This window comes from Bubalus kerabau, chromosome 14 (genome assembly GCF_029407905.1).
Source record: "Bubalus kerabau isolate K-KA32 ecotype Philippines breed swamp buffalo chromosome 14, PCC_UOA_SB_1v2, whole genome shotgun sequence".
NCBI classification, from domain to species: domain Eukaryota; kingdom Metazoa; phylum Chordata; class Mammalia; order Artiodactyla; family Bovidae; genus Bubalus; species Bubalus kerabau.
The window spans coordinates 34,081,522-34,107,458 of record NC_073637.1 but is presented as its reverse complement, the minus strand read 5'-3'; the positions used below and the strand labels follow the sequence as shown (position 1 = coordinate 34,107,458).

General features: G+C 40.8%; 1 protein-coding gene across 1 annotated transcript in view; it reads right to left on the bottom strand.

Moving 5' to 3' along the window:
* PREX2 (phosphatidylinositol-3,4,5-trisphosphate dependent Rac exchange factor 2) overlaps positions 1-25,937 on the bottom strand; it is a 787,616-nt gene that overhangs the window by 299,681 nt on the left and 461,998 nt on the right. The window contains exon 1 of the mRNA XM_055546191.1: positions 6,993-7,421. Coding sequence (XP_055402166.1) covers positions 6,993-7,133 — 141 coding nt within the window. The 5' untranslated portion in view covers positions 7,134-7,421. Of the gene's footprint in view, positions 1-6,992 lie in introns of the transcript that reaches the window.

Sequence of the window (25,937 nt, the reverse complement as noted above, 5' to 3'; positions counted from 1 at the left end):
GGAATCTTGGCCTGGCAACTTCTTCCCACAAGCGACCCCTTCCCAGTGCCAACCTTGGAGGCCCTGGACTTATTATTAATAAGGAGGCAAGTCCCACACAATGACTTCCCACTGTCTTTAACTGAAGTCATAATTCTTAAGAATGGAACCCTTCTCAAACTGGTCTGAACATATCTCATCTCTTCCCAATACTCAAAAAGCACACAGGACTGTTTATCCCCATTAATTAAGAATCTTTTAGCACTGGAGCATGCCAAGCCATGCCAGCACCACCCGCTGCCTGCCATACCACGGTCACCCTCAATGTGTTTTACTATTTCAGGATGGATAAATTTCTTCCAAGTCTGGCACGTTCCTCCTCATCCTTCAGGAGCCAGCTCTATTATCACCTCTTACCCACCCTTCCCCTGACCTCAGGCTGAGGGAGTCCCTTGTGCCTACCTGCCACTTGGCTTATTACTCTATCACTTAAGCTCCCAAATGGCACTGTGATTATTTGAATACTGAGGGTTCAGCCTGCAATGTATAATGCTGAGGGGAACACAGGTCCATGCAAAACATGTATTGAATCAATTTATCTTTACCTCAAAATGCTGCATCATGACTGAAACCCATTCAAACCATTTTGTTTGCTTTTGCTTCATCTGTCTATTTGTTTTCTTGAGTACTTGCTGTTTACAAAGCACCATGGTGAGCTCAAGTAAAGCATAATGAGGAAGTAAAGGTGCCATCTCTACTCTCTCAGAGTTTACCACCCAGATGAGGTGTTTTTCTAATTGCTTTAGCAAAAGCACAAATCAGAGGACAGTGGAGCTACATGAGGAGGTCCCAGGGTGGAGAGCCTGAAGCCACACAATTCAACTCCCTGGATCCTCTTCAAGGGCTCCTGAAGCCAAACCCCAGAAGCCTGGAGCTCTCCGGAGCACCATGTCAAAGAGCTAATGGCTTTCCAGGTGGTACAGTGGTAAAGAATCTGTCTGCCAATGCAGGAGATGCAAGAGATGCAGGTTCGATCCTGGTTTGGAAAGATCCCCTGGAGTAGGAAATGACAACCCACTCCTGTATTCTTACCTGGAAAATTCCATGGACAGAGGAGCCTGGCAGGCTACAGTCTATGGAGTTTCAAAGAGTAGGACACAACTGAGCACAAGAGATTCACATATAATAAGCCAAATCAGATAAGAAATACACAGTTGCTCAGTATAAACTATAAAGCACCATACTAACTCTGACTGTTGTTACATAGACTGCAACCTGTCACTGTCTTAAAGTCAAGATTACCATGGGAAGGACCAAACTGACCAAAGGGAAACACAGAGAAAGAGGAAGCAGAGACTCAGAGACACAGAAAAAGGGTAGAGGAGAATATAACAGACACACAAATCAGACACTCACCTTGACCAAAATCTATGGCTCTGTATAGCAATGAGAGATAGGACTCAGATTCTGGGGGCAAAGCCTGGACAGGTAACAAATTTCAGAATCTTTTGTTTATGAAAAGATATACAGCTGAACTCAAAGTCTGTGTCTTAATGTTCCAACAATGGAGAATAACTGTGCTTTCTGATTAGCCAGGTACAATCCCAGTGTACACCTGCTTCCCTGCATAATTATTACTAGCAGGCCCCTGCATCCTCGAAAGTGTCCCAGTTTAAATGAAAATTATATGATCACCCTGCCTCAACACCACCTGCCACAGTGAAACGTGTCGACACAATTTTCCAGGCCCAGTGCAAAATTCAAACGTGAGGCCTTTCATTCAAAAGGAAAGAAAAAAAAAGTGCTATTAAGGGTACTGAAGGGTTTCCCTGGTGGCTCAGTGGTAAAGAATCCAGTTGCTAATGAAGGAGACTGGGGTTCATGCCTGGCCCCGTTAGATCCCACATGCCGTGGAGCAACTAAGCCTCTGGGCCACAACTACGGAGCCTGTGCTCAAGAGCCCAGAAGTCGCAACTACTGAAGCCTCCGTGCCCTAGAGCCCATGCTCTGCAACAAGAGAGGCCACCGCAGTGAGAAGCCCTCACACCACAACTGGAGAGTAGCTTCCACTCTCTGAAATTAGAGAAAAGCCCAAGCAGCAATGAACACCCATAAATAAATAAAGAAAACTTTGTTTAAAAAGTTGTATTAAAGTCTGAAGCTGTATTTTTTCTTTCGTGTATCTGTTCTGCTCACATCCCATCGTCCCACTGGACTTCACAGGCAAAGCACAACTTCCTAGATAAAATTAGTAAGAATTTCAATCATTGATGGCACAGCATCAAACTAAGCTTGAGGTCCTTCAGACTTGGCAGCCCTGTGTGACCGTATAAGACACACCCTTGAAATCGACCCTGGTCTGTCCTTTCTCCAGGAAACCAGTTACAACCTACTATTGTCCAGACTCTGGACATCAAACACTGGATATTAGGTCTATAAAAGCATTTTCTTTTAGAAAAGAAATGTTTTAGAGTATTCCTAATGAAGCCTAGAATTTCATTTCCCAAGCAAAACAAGAACAGAAGTTCAAACAAATTGTCACTCTCTACCATTTTACCTAAGACCTAAAAATAATCAATTCCAATAATATAATCTATCCAAGGACCCAAATGAAAATTTAGACTACAATGGATTTAAATAACAATGCTACAATGCCCTTAATACCTTGATACCTGATTTAAATAGTTGCACTTTTAAATGCAGATGCTACATTTTTTACTTAAAGCTTCTTGTTACATAACACATATGTGCCTGAGTGAAACTTAACTTCCACTATCTATACAGACCAAATGGAAAATAAAATCAGGAATTTAAGGATGATTGAGGAGATGTTCAAGCTGATTTTAGAAAAGGCAGAGGAACCAGAGATCAAATTGCCAACATCCGCTGGATCATCGAAAAAGCAAGAGAGTTCCAGAAAAACATCTATTTCTGCTTTATTGACTATGCCAAAGCCTTTGACTGTGTCACAATAAACTGTGGGAAATTCTGAAAGAGATGGGAATACCAGACCACCTGACCTGCCTCTTGAGAAACCTGTATGCAGGTCAGGAAGCAACAGTTAGAACTGGACATGGAACAGACTGGTTCCAAATAGGAAAAGGAGTACGTCAAGGCTGTATATTGTCACCCTGCTTATTTAACTTCTATGCAGAGTACATCATGAGAAACACTGGGCTGGAAGAAACACAAGCTGGATTCAAGATTGCCGGAAGAAATATCAATAACCTCAGATATGCAGATGACACCACCCTTATGGCAGAAAGCAAAGAGGATCTAAAAAGCCTCTTGATGAAAGTGAAAGAGGAGAGTGAAAAAGTTGGCTTAAAGCTCAACATTCAGAAAACTAAGATCATGGCATCTGGTCCCATCACTTTATGGGAAATAGATGGGGACACAGTGGAAACAGTGTCAGACTTTATTTTTTTGGGCTCCAAAATCACTGCAGATGGTGACTGCAGCCATGAAATTAAAAGACACTTACTCCTTGGAAGGAAAGTTATGACCAACCTAGATAGCATATTCAAAAGCAGAGACATTACTTTGCCAACAAAGGTCCATCTAGTCAAGGCTATGGTTTTTCCAGTATTCATGTATGGATATGAGAGTTGGACTGTTAAGAAAGCTGAGTGCCAAAGAATTGATGCTTTTGAGCTGTGGTGTTGGGGAAGACTCTTGAGAGTCCCTTGGACTGCAAGGAGATCCAACCAGTCCATTCTAAAGGAGATCAGTCCTGGGTGTTCTTTGGAAGGAATGATGCTAAAGCTGAAACTCCAATACTTTGGCCACCTCATACAAAGAGCTGACTCACTGGAAAAGACTCTGATGCTGGGAGGGATTGGGGGCAGGAGGAGAAGGGGATGACAGAGGATGAGATGGCTGGATGGCATCACCGACTTGATAGACGTGAGTTTGAGTGAACTCCGGGAATTGGTGATGGACAGGGAGGGCTGGCGTGCTGCAATTCATGGGGTCGCAAAGAGTCGGACACGACTGAGCGACTGAACTGAACTGAACTGAACTGAGGAACTGTCCTTAAAAATGGGGCAGGAGGTTTAGAAGATAAATTCGCGAATTCATCCGTTCATTCGTGCAGTAAGCGTTTATTGAGTATTTACGATGTCACAAGTATTGCACGAAAGTCTAGGGAAACAGAAGTGAGTAAAATGTGGCCCTGTCCCCAAGAAGCTTGCATTCTAGAAGAATGAGACAAATCTAGTCAAATATCTGCCCAAGCTTGCTCTGGCTCCAAGGAACAACTGACTACAGAGAAGAGCGGGTACTGAACAGGGAGCACTCTAACCCGGGAAAGATGGAGAGATGGAGTCATGAAAGTTTTACTGAAGGAGATGAAGAGTCTTGAAAGCCTAGCAGGAAGCCAGCAGGTTGCTAAGGGTTAGGGAGGAGCAGAAGAAGAGGCCTGAAGCAACCCATGGGAAGAGGGTGCCATTCAAATGACTGCAGCAAGTTTCAAGGTCAGAGCCTTGTTCAGTCAAGAAGTGTGTGCCTGGGTGGCTACTAGAGAGAAGGTGCATATAGATCATACAGACTGAGAAAACCGGAGGATGAAAAAGGCAATGTTCACGGACTATCTGGGGGTGGGAAGAAGTGATGGGGGGAAGGTGGGGGAGGGGGGAGGTGCCCTCTCCTTAAAAGGCCAAAGGTGGGAAATAAGAAGAGAAACCATCTTATTAAAAAAAAAGTTTCCCTTCAGGCCATATGATCACTTGATCCAGAGAAATAACACAATTTGCTTGCTCCTTTAAGGCTGTGTAAGTAAAAATATGTTCTCAGGAAAACTAAAAATACGTTTTTCATCTCTGTAATAAAGATCAGAATTACCCTCACCCGTGCTGTTGGGCTGAAGTATTGAGAGAAATAAAATACAATGACTAATCTAACAAATATTTAAATTTGAATTGGGAATTCATTATCAAATTTTTGCAACAAATTTACCACTGCACTTATTTAATACTACATCTATTTAAAGGAAAAAAAAAAAAACAAAACAAAACACTTATTTTGTTTGTTTGTATTTCTGACCATTCCCTAAGGATGGATTCCTAGAACAGGAATTACCAGGCCAAAGGGTTTGAATATTTTTAAAGCTCTTGGTGTGTATCAGTTAGGATAAAATTAAAACTAGATTAGCTAATCAACTGAAAGTAACCATATAAAACAAATGACAAGTAAATGCTGCTACAAATAATATCCCCAAAAGAAAATCTAATGATCTATTATAGGTAGATCTTAAACTTTCAATGTTTATAAAACCAAAAGGAAGTCAGAGTAAACTTGTGTTTAGGCAGACTTTTGGGCCAATTAGTGTTGTTGTGTGTGTGAACATATACATGAAAATAGCAAATAAAGAAAAGGAAAAATGGAAGAGCTCATAATTTATAAATGAGATAAGAAGAATGAATCATAAAATGATCTACTAACAGTAAAATGCAATCTATTTTATACCTCCCATAATTTCTTACCTAACTCTACATAGAATTATATTATCATTTTAAGTAATCAGATGTTGTTAAGATTAGAGGAAAAACTGATATTTTAAATAAAAATCAACACATTGGTTTTTAAGGTAGGTTAGGTTAGCTATTTTTGTAAACTAGAAGTCTTTTGCTCAATACTATTACCCTATACCTCCAGAAAGAAGTTTCTAATGCATCTTGAAAAGTTACTCAGATTCTTCGAAAGTCAAAGAACTTGCTCGCCAACAAAGTTTCATGAAAGTCAAATCTGAAGCTATGAAAAATCAAATTTGCTTTAAAAACATTCTTTTTTGACATTGATGCATGGAAGTGTACAACAATCCTACTTACCACCAATTACCAGTATATTTGCAAATACCCACACTTTCCCAAAGAATGTGGCCCCTGGGGGCTCAAGTATATCGATATTAATTTGAGAAGTGAACCAGAAGCCAGTCAATGCGTCTCACCCCAAGAACTGAATTTGCACTATCAACGATTATCAGCAGATACTGTACCTCTCTCAGAACACTGCGCAGGAAGTTTGGCCTTTGCAGACCAAAGAGGAATGGAATAGGGTGGTGGGAAAAGGAGGTTAGAAGATTTGAGGGAGATTTTCGCAAAGGCTAAAGGTCCTCTGTGTCTGAATGATGCTCTCCTGCGCGTCTCGGTGGAGAGGAGCCAACCCTCAAATTCTGTCTCTGCAGCAGCGAACAGAAAAATATTCAGCTTCTGGGTGATGTCTAAAAAGTTTCTTTCACTGAGTTTTGCCCCTCCTGGCTTTAAAATGAATGAAACATTTTCAGAGCACACTTCCAATGAGTCAAGCTAAAACTCCGAAACAAAGTTCCTGCCAGTTTCAAGAAATCCTGAAGTCGCTGGATTTATTACACCGCTTCTCTGGGCTCAGTGCAAACAGGGGACCCAAGAGCTGAACCCACGGGGGTGGGGATTTAAACCCTGGGTTGGGGGGTGGAGGGAGGAGATAGGAGGACTAGGGTGGCGGTGAGCAGTTCCTGTGGCTTTAATATCCCACAGCTGCTGGAGATCACAACCCCGCTGCTCTCTGTGCGCCCTCCCGCCCCGCCCCCCCCCCCAAAGATTATTATAACTAGAGACTTCACTGCCGTGTAACCTGAAAAATGAACTCAAGTTCCATAAGAATCAAGGATTAAAAACAAACAAAAACGAAATGTACATGAACGCAGAAGCTAGACTTGAATCACCTAGCCAAGAATCTTCAAACAAAATCCAAAATCCCCCCCGAGAGGAAGAGAAGGGGGGAAAAAAAAATCACAACGCACTCGAGCAGACCAGGGAGGGGGTAGAGATGAGAGAGGAGAAATGGATCAGCAGAGATTCCCCGAACAAGAACCTTCTCCCACGCGAGCTAACTTTTGGCCCTGGGGCGTCTGGAGGCATGCAGCATGCCCCCGCCGGGTGCCCCAGCGTGGGCGCGCACATTGGGGCGCCCGCGACGCCCGGACGGGTACCCAGGTGCCTACAGACAATGCCGCCCGCGCGCGCGCCGCTCACCGACACCAGGAACTCCAGCGTGCCCACGTAGTCGCGCTCGGTCTTCTGCAGCTCGCTGAGCACGCACACGCGCAGCCGGAGCTGCTTCTCCAGGTCCCGGGCGCTCTCGGCGCGCCCGTCCCCGCGACCCTCGTCGCTCATGGTGGGCGCCCGGCCGCGCGCCCGCCGGAGAAAGTGGCCGCCTCCACCGGGTCCGCTGTGGGACTGGCGACTTTACGTGCCGCGGAGAGGCGGGGGGCGCGGGGAGAAGGAGGGGGCGCCGGGCGCGGAAGGCCGGGGGAGCTAGACAGAGGCCGCTCCCGGGGGACCCGGGGACCTGCGCGCCGCGCCCCGCGCGGCTCTGGCCTCACACGGCCCGGGCTGGAGGGAAGGCGGCTCAGGCAGCCCTGGCGGTGACTTGGACATTAATCAAATGCTTTGTATCCATGTGACTCCGACCCTTTACCCTTCGCCAAATCTCAGGAAAAAGGAAGCACAACCCTGGGGAAGTGTGTTGCGTGCCAGCTAACTAAACACACACACACGCGCTCACACACACACACACACACACACTCACACGCACAGTCAGCACTGGAGATGGAACTCATTGGAGATTCCCAAACCCAGGAGGACGGCTCCAAGACACAGCTCGAGGGTTTGCTCCCCTGACTCGCGCCTATTGTTTAGCGTTAATGTGTTTTGTACAAATCCTGAAAGCAAAGAAACAAGTCCCCACGATTACATAACTGGATGGGAACAAAAACAACCATGGTATTGACCCTCCCGTCTTTGAAAAGAAACACATTGATGGGGTTTTTATTCGGGCACAAAACAGGTTTGCTTTCAACCGCCCCGCCCCACCCCCCCAACCGAGACAGTTTCACCAGGCGGATACCCTCTTGCCTGCACTGGGGAAGTTAATTAGCATAATAAATGAAGACGCTATGGGAAAGTGACAGCCTGGCCCATACAATAAACTCCGGATACAATAAGTATCATCCTTGCACGGTACTGTTTTGGAGGGAGAGCTTTTTCATGTCTATAACTCTCTTTCAGCATGAGGAGAGAATGTAAATTCAACCAGAGGCAAGAATATTTGTGCCAGTTTTGTTTCTGAGTTGCTATGATTTATGACAGTGTCACTAATTGAAAAGATAAAGCTGTTACTGACTGCTCATCAAAAGATATACAGACATAGTTACAGATCCATAAATGTAGGTACAGATGTAGACATAGGTTCTTAAGATTTGAAACTGGACAGAACCACAAAGCCTGTCCTGATTTTAATGTTTCTGTTTATTGCCTTTTTTCATTTAGAGCCAGAGCCAGGTCCTAATGAGCAATTAATTTAACAAGCAACCAAACAATCCATATGTATTTTTGGTCTTGATACTATCCATGTATATATTTCAGAGTCATTTTTTCCCACTTTGAACAACTTTAGTTCACCCTAGTGTTATTTAAAGAAACCGCAGAGCAAATGGTTTTGATGCAAGAAAGTGGCATGTTCATTTGTTCCAACAGTTGAAAGCATTATCAAAACAAAAAATTAAGATGACTTTCTAATTATTTACGTTAAAATAATTATCATGTTTCCAGATGTCTTTTCAGTGCATGGTTTGTGATGAATCACTATACCCCTCTGTAATGAAATCTAGAGGGATTGTACTTTTCATACTAAGGGCACAGTTTTTGAATGATGTATGAGGAGCTGATGGACAAGATGCAATTTTCCTCTTTCTTTTGCACACGGCTGTTTAGAGCAGAGGACAAGTAAGTAAATATCTTCACACCCTATGGCAGAAGAACAAAGGACCAGGCACATTAAAGAGCAGACCCCACAGTGCCTGGTAAACAATAAACAAAAGAAATGGAGCGGAAGACTTAGGAAACACACACCCCATAATGAATGGGAAAATCAAACACGATTGAACCTTTTCACAATATACTCCAAGCAGCAAGGAATGAATGCATTTCCTCCTCCCCAGTCAGGAGCCTTCTCTAACGTAAAAAGTAAGTAAATAAATAATGCTTTCCATCAGGTGTTCGTCTAGATAAAATAATATTTCTTTCTTACCGACTGACCCCAATTGAAGAACTGGGTATGCAATTTTCTTCCATCAGAAAAGGTCTGTACAAAACCCATAAAAGAATGTGTTGCCAAAAAGGCAATGGAATCTAGCAAGAAAACAGTCGTTTAAATGTGCAGATTTGGATTTCTCTCAGGAGTGCTCATGTAGAAAAAAGATACTAATAGTTTCTGCTCACCCCGCAACATCATTTACAATTAATGAACAGCTTCAGGACACCACGTAGTGCCTTCTGCCAGGCACATCCGTCTTCTGTAGCCCTGGCTGGAGTTCTTAATTCCTCATCAAAGACTTAAGAGCATAAGAAAACAGAGTTGGAGTATCTGGAAACCTTCACTTTGATGGTAAATAAGGTCTTTCACAAACTCTGAATGTGTTGTATCCTTCCCTGCTTCCTCTATTGAAACTCTGAGCACTGTTTGCCAGGAAAAGAAGAGCAACAACCAAGATGATGGACAGGGTCCAGCTTTTCCCTGAAATACTAATGAGGTTGAAGCATCCCATAAAAAGGAGATGGTAGAAAATAAGATCGAGAAAAGAGGCTGAGTATAAATTAGCTCAGCCATGACATTTATTTCATATGCATGAATTGGAGTGGTTTAAAGAGTCAAAGCCTGCCTTCTTTTGGTCAGACCCAGAGCAGGACAACTCCTGGACTGAAAGACAGAAAATCCAAGGCCATCTCTTTGCAAGAAGAGCATTTCCCTGGTCATATTTCAGGCAGAGATTATTTTAGCTTCCTTGCTCTTTCAATACTGGTATTGGCCAAGGTAAAGTAATTGATCAGATTTGATGCTGAAGTTCAGTAAAAGATAACAGCACTGGAAAAAAAAAAAAAGGAAAAATTGCTTGTTTGCCTTGCAATCATGTTAAATTGAAACTTCTTCAGTTCAATTCAGTACAGTCCCTCAGTTGTGTCCAACTCTTTGTGACCCCATGAATCGCAGCACGCCAGGCCTCCCGTCCATCACCAACTCCCGGAGTTCACTCAAACTCATGTCCATCAAGTCGGTGATGCAATCCAACCATCTCATCCTCTGTCGTCCCCTTCTCCTCCTGCCCCCAATCCCTCCCAGCATCAGAGTCTTTTCCAATGAGTCAACTCTTCGCATGAGGTGGCCAAAGTACTAGAGTTTCAGATTCAGCATCAGTCCTTCCAATGAACACCCAGGACTGATCTTCTTTAGGATGGACTGGTTGGATCTTCTTGCAGTCCAAGGGACTCTCAAGAGTCTTCTCCAACACCACAGTTCAAAAGCATCAATTCTTCAGTGCTCAGCTTTCTTCACAGTCCAACTCTCACATCCATACATGACCACTGGAAAAACCATAGCCTTGACTATGCAGAGTACATCATGAGAAACTCTGGGCTGGAGGAAGCACAAGCTGGAATCAAGATTGCCAGGAGAAATATCAATAACCTCAGATATGCAGATGACACCACCCTTTATGGCAGAAAGTGAAAAAGAACTAAAGAGCCTCTTGATGAAAGTGAAAGAGGAGAGTGAAAAAGTTGGCTTAAAGCTCAACATTCAGAAAACGAAGTTCATGGCATCCCGTCCCATCACTTCATGGCAAATAGATGGGGAAACAGTGTAAACAGTGGCTGACTTTATTTTTCTGGGCTCCAAAATCACTGCAGATGCTGATTGTAGCCATGAATTTAAAAGATGCTTACTCCTTAGAAGAAAAGTTATGACCAACTTAGATAGCATATTGAAAAGCAGAGACATTGCTTTGTCAACAAAGGTCCGTCTAGTCAAGGCTATGGTTCTTCCAGTGGTCATGTATGGATGTGAGAGTTGGACTGTGAAGAAAGCTGAGTGCCGAAGAATTGATGCTTTTGAACTGTGGTGTTGGAGACCCTTGAGAGTCCCTTGGACTGCAAGGAGATCCAACCAATCCATCCTAAAGGAGATCAGTCCTGGGTGTTCATTCGTAGGACTGATGCTAAAGCTGAAACTCCAATACTTTGGCCACCTGATGTGGAGAGCTGACTCATTTGAAAAGACCCTGATGCTTGGAAAGATTGAAGGCAGGAGGAAGGGGATGACAGAGGATGAGATGGTTGGATGGCATCACCGACTCAATGGACATGGTTTTGGGTGACTCTGGGAGTTGGTGATGGACAGGGAGGCCTGGCGTGCTGTGATTCATGAGGTCGCAGAGTTGGACATGACTGAGAGACTGAACTGAACTGAATCTACAGCTATCCTCGGAAAATGAGCAACTAGTTTCTATGATTGGCCTCCAAATGAGATCATTGTTAGAGTGTACTATCTGCCTGCTATCCTATGACTTCCTTTAAAAAATCCTCCCCATGGACTCCCCTGGCAGTCCAATAGTTAAGAATTCGCCTCCCAGTGCAGAGGGTGTGAGTTCCATCCCTGGTCAGGGTACTAAGATCCCATGTACCTTGTGGCCACAAAACCAAAACAAAAAACAGAAGCAGTGTTATAAAAAAATTCAATAAAGACTTTAAAAATGATCCACATTAAAAAAAAATCTTATTTCCAATATTCTTGGAGGTGGGTCATAGATATTTCTGCTGTGGTTTATGTCGGAGACTGTTTTGCCTATGTTTTCCTCTAGGAGTTTAATAGTTTCTGGTCTTATGTTTAGGTCTTTAATCCATTTTGAGTTTATTTTTGTGTATGGTGTTAGAAAGTGTTCTAGTTTCATTCTTTTACAAGTGGTTGACCAGCTCTTTTCTCCATTGTGTATTCTTGCCTCCTTTGTCAAAGATAAGGTGTCCATAGGTGCATGGATTTATCATGGATTTATCTTCTATTTTGTTCCATTGATCTATATTTCTGTCTTTGTGCCAGTACCATACTGTCTTGATGACTGTGGAAATAAAAGCAAAAATAAACAAATGGGACCTAATTAAAATTAAAATCTTCTGCACAACAAAGGAAACTATAAGCAAAGTGAAAAGACAGCCTTCAGAATGGGAGAAAATAATAGCAAACAAAGCAACGGACAAAGAATTAATCTCAAAAATATACAAGCAACTCCTGCAGCTCACTTCCAGAAAAATAAAAGACCCAATCAAAAAGTGGGCCAAAGAACTAAATAGACATATCTCCAAAGAAGACATACAGATGGCTAACAAACGCATGAAAAGATGCTCAACATTACTCATTATCAGAGAAATGCAAATCAAAACCACAATGAGGTACCATTTCACACCAGTCAGAATGGCTGCGATCCAAAAGTCTACAAGCAATAAATGCTGGAGAGGGTGTGGAGAAAAGGGAACCCTCTTACACTGTTGGTGGGAATGCAAACTAGTACAGCCACTATGGAGAACAGTGTGGAGATTCCTTAAAAAGCTGGAAATAGAACTGCCTTATGACCCAGCAATCCCACTGCTGGGCATACATACCGAGGAAACCAGAATTGAAAGAGACATATGTACCCCAATGTTCATCGCAGCACTGTTTATAATAGCCAGGACATGGAAGCAACCTAGATGTCCATCAGCAGAAAAATGGATAAGAAAGCTGTGATAAATATACACAGTGGAATATTACTCAGCCATTAAAAAGAATACATTTGAATCAGTTCTAATGAGGTGGATGAAACTGGAGCCTATTACACAGAGTGAAGTAAGTCAGAAAGAAAAACACCAATACAGTATACTAACACATACATATGGAATTTAGAAAGAAGGTAACAATAACCCTGTATGCAGGACAGCAAAAGAGACACAGATGTATTGAACAGTCTTTTGGACTCTGTGGGAGAGGGCAAGGGTGGGATGATATGGGAGAATGGCATTGAAACGTGTAAAACATCATATGTGAAACGAATCGCCAGTCCAGGTTTGATGCCTGATACAGGGTGCTCGGGGCTGGTGCATTGGGATGACTCAGAGGGATGTTATGGGGAGGGAGGTGGGAGGCGGGGTTCAGGATAGGGCACACATGTATACTCATGGCGGATTCAAGTCAATGTATGGCAAAACCAATACAATATTGCAAAGTAAAATAAGTAATTTTTAAAAATCTTAACAACAACAAAAAATCCTCCCAATTTCATATACCTCAAGCTATACCCCACTTTCTTCTTCCCTATAAAAATTTCTAAAGAGTTCTACTTATTGCTGGGTGCAAGCAGACTAGTGCCCAGCCCCCGCAAATACTCAGGTTCTAATCCAGAGAATTATGAATTGCTACTTTACGTAGTCGAAGGTAATCACACATAGATATGATTAAGGACCTTGTGATGGAGAGATTCTCCTGGATTATCTAGGCGACTGCAGTCTAATCACTTGGATCCTTAAAAGCAGAGTAACTTTCCAGGGTTGATCACAGAGGGAGATGTGATTAAGAAATGTTGGAAAGCTGCAGCACCACTGATTTTAGAAGATGGAGAAAAGGGACCACAAGCCAAGGAACATGGGCACTCACTGAAAGCTGAAAAAGGCAGAGAGACTGAATCTCCCCTGGAGCACCCACTAGGAACACAGCCCTGTTGGGACCTTGATTTAAATTCTATATGATGCGTGTTGCTCATATAACCCACAGAGCTATCAGATAGTCATTTTGGGTCATTTTAAGCCACTAGGTTTATGGTAATTTTTTTACCATGGCAATAAAAAATTAATGTTACCCTTATTTCTTTACCTCACCTGAAATGTCCCCATCACATAATCAAATCCATCTAATACTATTCCCAAACCAATCACAGAAAGCAGTGAAAGTACTTTGTGATAAAATATACAGGAAAGAAATCACAAGTACCACAGCAAAAAAGCCAATTGACGGAAAGAGATATATAATGTAGTAGGCTACTCTTGGTGATGCAGAAGAATTTTCATTTTTGCAGAAGTACTTCCGAACTCATGTAAACATAAAATAGAACATTGTGAAATATTTTGCATATCTATTTTTTTAAGTTATTGGGTTTTAGTATTTTAGGCAGTTTTAAGTTTATAGGAAAATTGAGTTGAATATAGAGTTTCCATGAATCCTCTTACATTCTACCCTTCCCCCACCACCCCCAGCCACTTTCTACTATTGTTAATATTTTGCATTAGTCTGATACTTTTGTTACAACTAATCAGCCAATATGTATATTTTATTCTTAATTAAAGTTCATGGTTTCTTTAGGGTCCATTCCTAGGGTTGCACATTCTTTAATTTTCAACAAATATATGACATTACATGGTGGCTCAGATGGTAAAGAGTCTGCGATGTGGGAGATCCTGGTTCAGGAAAATGCCCTGGAGGAGGGCATGGCAACCCACTCCAGTATTCTTGCCTGGAGAAGACCTATGGACTGAGGAGCCTGGTGGATTACAGTCCATGGGGTCGCAAAGAGTCAGACGTGACTGAGTGACTAAGCACATGACATTGTATCCACCATTACTGTATCATACGGAATCCTTTCACTGCCCTAAAAAGCTCTATTCATCTCTTTCCCTTCCTCCCCAAAAGACACTGGCAATCACTGATATTTTACCTGTCTCTATAAATATACATTTTACAGAGTGTCATATAGTTGAAATCATACCTTTTCAGATTGGCTTCTTTCACTTAGAATATGTGTTTAAGGCTCTTCCAAGTCTTTTCCATGGCTTAACAGCTCACTTCTTTTTGTCACTGAATAAAATTTCATTTTTTTTTCAGTAGTTATATATGGATGTGAGAGTTGGACCATAAGGAAGACTGAGCACAGAAGAATTGATGCTTTTGAACTGTGGTGTTGGAGAAGACTCTTGAGACTTGCTTGGACTACAAGGAAATCAAACCAGTCAATCCTAAAAGAAATCAACCTGAATATTCATTGAAAGGACTGATGCTGAAGCTGAAGCTCCAATACTTTGTCCACCTGATGCAAAAAGTCAACTCACTGGAAAAGACCCTGATGCTTGGTAAGATAGAAGGCAGGAGGAGACGGGGGCAACAGATGATAAGATGGTTGAATAGCATCACTGGCTCAAAAGACATGAGTTTGAGCAAACTCCGGGAGATGGTGAAGGACAGGGAAGCCTGGTGTGCTGCAGTCCATGGGGTCACAAAGAATCAGACATGACTTAGTGACAGAACAACAACAAAAATTTGATTGTCTGGCTGAATCAGTCTTTTTATCCATTTACCTGTGGAAGGACATCTTAGATGCTTCCAAGTTTTGACAATTATAAACAAAGCTGCTATAAACATTCACAGGAAGGGTTTTGTGTACACATAAGTTTTAAATTCCTTGGGGTAAATACCAAGGAATGTGATTACTGGATCATATGTTAAGAGTATGCATAACTTTGTAAGAAACTGCCAAACAGGCTTTCAAAGTGCATTCTGCACTCCCACTAGCAATGAATCATGGTTTCTGTTAGCTTTAGCTTTTCCACAGACCTTATTTATCAATATTAGAAAGATTGTACCCATTTTTGATAGCTATAATTTTAATTTTTTGATAAGTTTTGTATAAATAAATGTAGGCAATGTCTCTTGACTACCCCCTATATTATGAGGCTATTACCAATTCTGTCCTTTTTTTTCTCCTTCTCACCACCTTCCACCTTCTACTTGTTGAGCAGTATCTTTAGTTTTGTATTGTTAGGGTTGATAATATTTATCTTGTATTCTGTGACCGCACTTAAGTCTCTTTCTAAAAGTACAATGGCACAGTGCTAAAGAATCCACCTGCCAAAACAGGAGGTGCAAGAGAAGTGGGTTCGATCCCTGGGTCGGGAAGATCCCCTGGAGGAGGAAATGGCAACCTACTCCAGTATTCTTGCCTGCGAAATCCCAGGGACAGAGGAACCGGACAGGCTACAGCCCATGGAGTCACAGGGAGTCAAAGAGAACTGAGCATGCACGTAAGTAAAATCAATAAACAGAGCATATATTATATGACTACCTTAGTAATCCTCACTACAGAAATAAGTAGTGTGAGAAAATTATATTTCATTCTCCCTATGTCCAAATTCACAATCCTGATGATGCTTCATGGACCACTTCTAGGTTAAATGGTTTCTGTTTCATAACATCATCAACTGCTGAAAGACACTCAATGGTATTTCTTGGTTTTCTTCATATTTGAACCATGATTTTGTCACACTGTTTGTTTTCCATTTTTGGTGGAGATCCTAATTGTTTTGTGAAAAGAAGAAATATATCCTTTCTTCACAAGTCACTAATATTATCTAGAATGCTAGGTTCAGAATTATTGCCTATTAGAATTTTGAATGCATTGCTAATTTTTCTCCTACCATTTTTTAAAAATTTTATTTATTTATTTTTGGCTGTGCTGGGTCTATGTGCCCTGGCTTTTCTCCAGTTGCGGCAAGCAGGAGCTACTCCAGTTGCAGTGTGCAGGCTTGTCATTGTGGTGGCTTTTCTTGTTGCAGAGCAGGGGCTCTAGGCATGTGAGATTCAGTAGTTGTAGCTCCTGGGCCCTAGAGCACAGACTCTGTAGAGTTGTGGCACACAGGCTTAGTTGCTCCATGGCATGTGTGCAGCAAAATGATTCAGTTATACATATATGTATATATACATTCTTTTTCATATTAGTTTCCATTATAGTTGATCATAGGATACTGAATATAGTTCTTTGTGCTATACAGTAGGACCTTGTTGCTTATCCATTCTGTATATAACAGTTACTTGGAGAAGGCAATGGCACCCCACTCCAGTACTCTTGCCTGGAAAATCCCATGGACGGAGGAGCCTGGTAGGCTGCAGTCCATGGGGTCACTAAGAGTCGGACACAACTGAGCAACTTCACTTTCACTTTTCACTTTCATGCATTGGAGAAGGAAATGGCAACCCACTCCAGTGTTCTTGCCTGGAGAATCCCAGGGACAGGGGAGCCTGGTGGGCTGCTGTCTATGGGGTCGCACAGAGTCGGACACGACTGAAGCGACTAAGCAGCAGCATCTGCTATGAAATGTTCTGTTTTTAAAGGTAAGCTAGAAGCTGGTTACAAAAGCATACACCCACTCCTGGTCCTATTCAACAGCAGAGATGAACTTAATTTATAACTTTTAGTTGTATTTTCTCTTTTTTCTTATAAACATTTTTGTAGTTCATATTGTGCTCAACACTATTTTTTTCTTCCCAGTTTTTCCATGCAATTGTATGTATTTTGCCATGCAATTGTATGCAGTAATGTCATGTCATATCATGTTTTATCTCCATATCAGTGTTATGTCCTCTTTTATTATTTCTAATATTTTATATATTTGCTCTGTGTCTTGTTATTCTTAACCAGGTTTATGAAAGTGTTTCTGTTTTACTGCTCTGTGCCTGCAACTGGCTTCTGGAATTTTTAGGCTTTAGAATTTTTTAGTTTTTAGAATTTTTTTCTCTTTAATTATTTTTGCTTCTTTATTAAATTTTTTCTATTTTCTTCTCATTTTCCTTGCTGCTGTGTTTTTCTAATTTTCTAGGTATTAAAAGCCTGTATAAGCAATAATTTTTCTTTAATTATGAAGCTATTTAAGGATTTATATTTTCCTATGCACAGTTATTAAAATGCATCTTAATAATTTTAACACTCCTTTACACTGCTTCCTTAACAGTTTGCAATTTCAATTATTATTTCTTCTTTGATCTAACAATTATTTGGAAGTATGTTTCTTAATTTCCAAGTCCCTAATTCAGTTTTATAGGACTGACCCCTTAGCCTGTGGAATCTGATACTAACTCCAGTAGGTAGTGTCAGAATTGAGTTGAATTGTTAGGTCAGCTAGTAAAGAATCCACCTGTAATGCTGGAGACCCCAGTTTGATTCCTGGGTCAGGAAGATGCCCTGGAGAAAGGAGAGGCTACCCACTCCAGTCTTCATGGGCTTCCCTGGTGGCTCAGACTGTAAAGACGCCTGCAATTCGGAAAACCTGGGTTCAGTGTTTAGGTTGGGAAGATCCCCTGGAGAAGGGAGTGGCAACCCACTTCAGTATTCTTGCCTGGTGAATTTTCATGGACTGAGCAGCCTGATGGGCTATAGTCCGTGGAGTCGCAAAGAGTCAGACACAGCTGAGCAGCTAAGCGCAATTGTAGGACACTCAGCAGGGGCCAGACTTGCTTGGTGGTGTAGAAACACACACACACTGGAACTGTGGTCAGAATTATAATCTTTTTGTTCTTAACCATAGACTCTAAAGATCAAAAATTGCTCTATTTTAAAGTAAAATGTCCTTGAAGGTTAAAGTGTTAGTTTCTCATCGTGTTGACTCTTTGCGGCCCTATGGACTGTAGCCCTTCAGGCTCCTCTGTCCACGGGATTCTCCAGGCAAGAATACTGGAGTGGGTTGCCATTCCCTTCTCCAGGGGATCTTCCCAACCCAGGGATGTATCCTAAGTCTTAGAGTGCCTTAAAATCAAAACATACCTTAACTGTTGTCAAAAACAAGATTTTATGTATTAATTTTGACATAAATCCTTAACCTTTATGAATAGAGGAATGTTTCTTCACTTTATATTCCTTTTCAGAAATTCAAAATAATCTGCTAAAAAGGAAAACACTATTTTTGATATGATTGACATGGTCTTTAAATTTTTATAGGCTTTAGAGAATATATTCTATAGCTCCTTTTGAGATATCTTTGAGAAAAAGCTAATACTTAGTACAAGTTTTCCTTTCCCCCCACAAACTTTTCTTTTTTAAAAAAATTGGGAAAATACAGTCAAATTAGATGTCATGGAAAAGTTGTCCTTAATTTCAATCAGAAGATTTTGGTAAGCTCACTTCCTTAGGAGCTATTATTGCAAATGTGTATGAAGGTAAGTATTTTTAAATCTTCCCTTTAAAAGGAATACTATTTTGGGGACTTTCCTGGTGGTCCATTGGTTAAGACTTTGCCTTCCAATTCAAGGTGTGCGGGTTCAATACCTGGTTAGGGAGCTGAGATCCCACACACCTCATGGCCAAAACACCAAAACATAAAACAGAAGCAATGCTGTAACAAATTCAATAAAGACTTTCAAATCGGTCCACATCAGAAAAAAAAAATCTTAAAAAAAAAAAGGAATACTATTTTTATTAGACTCTAGGAAAACTTTCATGTGGATGAAGTGTGGGATTTTTAAAAATATGTTTGTTTGTTTTTAACCAAAAATAAAGATGACTTATGAATGTACTTTAGGCCTTTTTGTGGACTTCTCACTAAACCAAAGATGAAAGTATTTGGGAAGTGGAGATGATTTTTATTTTTAAAAAATCTACTAGCTTAGCACCCAGGTCTCCTAATTAAAGAAAAAATTAAGTTCTTGACACTATAACTTGCTATATTATTTATACCTCTTTCTCTCTCTCTGGGGCTTCCCAGATGGCACAGTTGGTAAAGAATCCACCTGCTAATACAGGAGACTCAAGATATGTGGGTTCGATCCCTGGGTTGGAAAGATCCCCTGGAGGAGGAAATGGCAACCCACTCCAGGATTCTTGCCTGGAAAATTCCATGGACAGAGGAGCCTGGTGGGGTATAGTCCATAGGGTCGCAGTCAGACATGACTGAGACATGCACTAACATGTGCACTCATTCAGACACACACTCACACACCCTTTCTCTATATCAGCTTTACCATAACTGTAATTTCTACCATCCTACAATCACACCCTCTCAGCCCACACATACTCTCGCCACCCCCATTCTTTGTTACATGCAGTGACTTTTCCTCAATTTCATGTGACATACTGTGTAATCCCATCTTCCAGCAGATCTCCAAGTTCCCCCACCTTATCTGATTCTGCAAGTTTTCCTAATACTGCAAGGGACAGCCACCACCATGGTCTTCTCAAGACCCTTCACCTGATTCACATTACCTGGTGGAGTCTTCTTCCCTCACACTTCCTCTGTGATGAGGAACTATTATTGGTTATCTAGGGGTTTTAACCCCATAGAGCAGTGTGTGTTTGTTAGTCTCTTGGTCCTGTCCAGCTTTTTGTGACCCATGGACTGTAGCCCTCCAGGCTTCTCTGTCCATGGGATTCTCCAGCAAGAACACTGGAGTGGGTAGCCATTCCCTTCTCCAGAGGATCTTCTCAACTCAGGATTGAACCTGGATCTCCTGCATTGCACACCGATTTTTTACCATCTGAGCCACCAGGGAAGCTCTTTAACCCCATATGCATATGTGAAAAAAAGATAAAATAGGTCTCCTTGAACCGAAACCAAATATATCAGTGGCCATTCTGACACCATTAGAGACAAAAACTAGATAAAACAAGCAACCTAGAAACCCAAATTTGCAACCCAAATCTTAAGAGACCCTGGGACAAAGGTATATTAATATACATATATATGTGTATTTATTATTATTAATATATTTACAAATATGATAGCTATTTTATTCAAGTTAGGTTGATATCAACAGATCCATTTCCAGTCAGTGATTGTGTTTTACATAAAGGAACTGTACTTAAAATATTTATTCACTTCAGAAATACAGGTAATTCAGAAGAGTGTGGTTTCCTAATGAATGTCATTTTATTTGGGCTTCAGTGGTCCTGGGTGTCTATGTGTGTGTATGTGTGTGTGTATGTTACTATGACCAAAGACAAAATATGCTTCTGGTTGTGACATATTTACTACTTAGGAATGTGAACACAAATAATCTTGCCTTCTAATTGAGATAAACAATGCAATATTTATGGAAATATGTGTTTTTGACATAAACTCTGAGCAGTGTCATTCTCCTGTCTACTGTCTCACACCCAAGATAAGCCTTTCACTCCTCTTGCTTCAGCTTCTGCTTGATAGAATCTCCGTCTTAAGATGAGTTCAGTTTATTCAAAATTCAAGCAAATGGAAATAGCTAGGAGAGTTGAATTTAAAAGTAAAGTCTCTGCCTCCAGATTGATGGGTTTATACCCAGAATTAGTGGGAATTCTCAGACATTTCAAGTGGAGAATAACTCCCTGCAGAGATGGCAGGAGTACAAACCTAGAAAACCTCAGTCTCAACCACTTTATATTGTTTTCTCCAGTTAAAGGCTAAAACTGTATCCCTAAAATAATGGGTCTTGGGAGTAGAAACATTTATGTAGAATAGCTTAAGGCAAGTAGCGTAATTTGCAAAATGTCATAAATAAGACTGAGAAACAAACTTGTCGCTTTCTGGACACATGCAACATAGGAGATATAAATGCATTAAAATCAAAATATTATTTCATAGAAATGAGCTTCCTGAACTGGTAAATGTGCTGTTCAAAGAAGACTATTTCAAAGGCATACTTCTTTACGTGATTAAGATTCTTTGTAATTAAAAACCTCTGTCTTAAAAATATTCTTCAACTTCAAAGGCACTGTTAGTCAGGAAATCCCCCTGGACTTCTTGGTGACACTTCTCCTTTTTTTCAGTAATAGGAAATCACAATACCAAAATACAGCCAAGCCCGCACATCTGTTGGCCACTTCTGCTGTAGGCACTCAACTGATGCAAGATGTGTCTGCTGAAGCCTGGGGGAGGGGGCACAAAACAAGTGAATACAACCTGCAAAGTCAAGGGCCAAGCCCAGAGACAACATGATAAGAGAAAGGAAGAGGCCCAAAATCGCCCATCTGTATCTGCTTTGAAGTTCATGTGTGCCTATGAGTGTGTCTGTGTTGTGTGTATTTTGTTTCGGACAAAGGTGCTCAGTAAATATTGGTTGATCAATTTCTGTTTTGCAAAACAGGGATCCCTCTTGAGATGTCACAACTGAAACAGTCGCTTCCAACTCAAAAGGTAGCTTTCCTATTAATGTAATCAGGATCAAAATATTTATTCAAACTATTTACTCAGTTTGCTCAACATGTTTGTAGATACAAATTAAATATATATGCTAAGAAACGCATAACAATCTTTCATTGATATCCTCCTCATGATCAAACATTCAAAAGAGTATCAACGGCTTTCATTTATTGGACACCTCTCTTCCTGACAGTAGGGCAAGCACTTCATTCCAAATTCGAACAACCCTACAGAGTAGCCACCATGACTCCATTTTACAGATTACAGTGTTAAGGTTGTGCCCAAGTTCTCAGAGCGTACTGGACGCCGACACACTGGGTTTCACTCAGGTGTCAGAAGTATATTTGCTCTTCCTTGCACATCTCCACTCACATCTGCTCATCTCCTTAAGGAGTTTACAAAGGGCAGTCCCCTAACCAAAGACAATAGCATTATCTAGAAACTTGTGAGAAAGGCAAACTCTCAGGCCCTGCCCCAGATCTGCTGAATCAGAGATCTGTGGGAGGGCTTTAGCAATCTGGTTTTTTTGTTTTTGTTTTTTTTAATATTTTCATTTATTTATTTATTTTTGGCTGTGCTGGGTCTTCCTTGCTCTGCGTGGCTTTCTCTAGTTGCAGCGAGCAGGAACTACTCTTTGTTACAGTGCTTGGACTCCTCATGGTAGTTCCATTTCTTGTGGAGCACAGGCTCTAGGGCACAGGGGCTTCAGCTGTTGCAGCGCAGGAGCTCAGCAGTTGTGTGCATGGGCTTAGTTACTTTAAGGCATGTGGAATCTTCCCAGACCAGGTATCGAACCCATGTCTCCTGTATTGGCAGGCAGATTCTTACCCACTGTGCCACCATGGAAGTCTTAGCATCTGTTTTTAATAAACCCTCCAGGTGATTCCGATGGCTGCTCAAAACTGAGAAAGACTGCTTTATTCCATGCCACCTTTGATATGTACTATCATCACATGACTGACTGAATATGACAAAGATTCTTTGAATGACAGAACTTTGGTCAAGCTCCTGAGCCTTTTCCTAGCCCTACCTGTGCAGTTCCTTGTAAAATCCAGTTTTAGCAGGAACCCTAAGTCAGTTTAACTAGTACCATCCACCCTCAACATCTAATCACCTTGAATATCTGATCAGGTTCTCCATCTTTGACTATCCTGCAGGTGATGTCTGAGCACCCTGGCCTGTCTGAAGCAAGAATTCTGTTAGGTCAGTTTACCCAGAGTCCCTCATACACCTGATACTTCCTCTTACTAGTTTTCCATCTACTGAGCCCCACCCTGCTCTTTGGTTATAAATTCTCACTTACCCATGCTATATTTGGAGCTGAGCCCCAACTCTTTCCCATGCTGTGCAATTCCATTTCAGTGGTCCCTATATCTATCACAATGGGCCAGACTAAGGTCTGTCTCCCCATCTTTAACAGTTCAGTTTAGTTCAGTCGCTCAGTCGTATCCAATTCTTTTCGACCCCATAAATTGCAGCACACCAGGCCTCCCTGTCCATCACCAACTCCCAGAGTTCACTCAAACTCACGTCCATCGAGTCAGTGATGCCATCCAGCCATCTCATCCTCTGTCATCCCCTTCTCCTTCCGTCCACAATCCCTCCCAGTATCAGAGTCTTTTCCAATGAGTCAACTCTTCACATGAGGTGGCTCTTTAACAAGCATCACTGACTATTTTTTCTTTAACACATTTTTCTTCATTAACAAATATACACAAATATATTAGTCATGACTCAAGCTCTCTATCTGGAAGTTGTATCGCTTAATTACAGTTTACATAACAAAAATAGCCTTGTAAGTGGTGGTAAAATCATTTTAAGAGTATCAAATTTAAAAATGATTGCAATAATTCTTATTAGCATTTTAAAATGTTGATAAATATGTATATGATTCTATACATATTTGTCAAAATTGAGTTGAAATAGCCAGAATCTTTCCTTTTTATTGTAAGATTTTTAAAAAGAAAGTTAAAACATAAAATAATTCTGAAAGTAAAATTATATTTGCTGACTATTGTCAATCAATTTGACTCTTGACTGACATTATTATCAACATACAGACATCAGTTTACATGTAGGTGTTTAAGTCTCCCATAGATTGTAATCAGCTATTGCCACTGTGTGTAGCCAACCATTCTAAAATTTCTTAAATATATTCATCTATTTATAATAGATCATTTTACTTATTAAATATTTATATCATAAATATACAACATTACCTGTTTATATAATGTTATCAATTATATATGATAAATACATAAATGAATTTTATTGAATATACTTAATATATATTAAAATGGACTATTTTTATATTTCACACACACAAAAAATCTATCCCCAGATTGATAAAGGGATAAACAATGTATAACCATTATTTTAAAAAGTGCAATTTTAAGAAATCATGGAAATCATGTAGAACAATATCAGCATTTTATAAATTAAAAAAAAAATAGTTCTAATGAGATAACATGAACTTTTCCCAAATAGCATAACCTTTACTTTGCATGCAATGTACAATTTTAACTACCTTCAAAGATGCCTCCAACCAATTTCTTCTCCCCCTAAATGCACCCATGCATGCGTGCTCGGTAGCTTCATGTGTCCAGCTCTTTGCAACTCCATGGACTGGAGCCTGCCAGGTTCCTCTGACCATGAGATTTTCTCAGCAAGGACACTGGAGAGGGTTGCTCCAGGGGATCTTCCGGACCCAAGGATCAAACCCACATCTCTTGCAGTCTCCTGCACTGGCAGGTAGATTTTTTTTATCATTAAAGCCACCTGATAAGCCCCCTCCCACCCTGTTGATTTGAGGAAGCCTTTATTTTTCTTTCCTTTTTGAAGGTTACTTCCACAGGATACATACTTTGCTTCAGCACGTTAAAGATATCCACCCACTGTTCTTTCTTGCATGGTTTCTGACAAGAAGTCTACTATCTTTCTTTTTCCTCTATAGACATCTTCTCTGATGTCTCTTAAGATATTCTTTCTTTTTAGTTTTCAACATTTAAGTAGGATATGCTTCAGTTTGTTTTTGCTTTTTGGGGGGATTATTTCAAAGGTTTATTCTTCTTGGTATCCTTGGAGCTTCTTAGATATGTGTCACCAATTTTGAAAATATTTCAGTATTTATTTTTTCAAATATTTTTTCTACCCCATTCTCTGTTCCCTCTCCTGGGATTCCAATCATGCATATATCATATGATATTATTGTACAACTGTTGGATGCTGTGTTAGATTTTTCTCTTTGTTTTCCAATGTGAGTAATCTCTATTGACCTATCTTCAAGTTCACTGATTATTTTCTAGACTATGTCAAGTCTACTGGTGTCAAAGTCAGTCTTCATCTCTGTTATTGTGGTTCTGATGTCTCCAATTTCCATTTGATTCTATCTCTACTGAAATTGCCTGTCTTCTCTTACGTATTTATTTTCCATTAGAGTCTTTAACACATTAATCATAGTTATTCTAAATTCTCTGTCTCATTGTAGAAACAACTGGATCATATCTGAGTCTGGTTCTGATAACTTCTGTATCCTTTCACACTTTCACTTTCCCTTGCTTTTTCTGCATACTTTATGTGGGGTTTTGTGTTGTTATTGAAATCTGGCCATGTTGTATAAGACACTAGATATTGAAGTAAATAATTTTTAAAGTTTGGACATGAGCTTGCTTTTCCTTCCAAATGGCTTTTGGAACAGAGTTTTGTGTTAGTCTAACCCAATGTTGGGCTGGGTTTGAAGTCTGTTGTTGCTGTGACTACTCTCAGTATCGAAAATTCCATGGACAGAGGAGCCTGGCAGGCTACAGTCCATGGGGTCACAAGAGTTGGACGTGACTTAGAGACTAAACCACACCACCCTCAGGGTACCACCACCACCCCCAAATTCCTCTACTGATATCTTGTGTTTATGATATTGGTTAGTTGAGATGAGTTTTCTCAACACCTGCTTTCCCTGTGGCCATGGATCTTTACTACGTACTGGATTCCCACTGTCCATTACACTGTTATCTGTTCTTAACACTTGTTAGTGCAATGGTGGTGGTGGGGTGCTCATTTTCTGACATTGTGATTAAGCTTCAGTCTTAGGCAGGTACTGAACCATGGGAGTATGCTCTTTACAAATGTTCCTGCGTCTTCTTCACATGGAAAGCTGGCTGTAGCACATATTTATCCTCTCCATGGGGGCAAAGC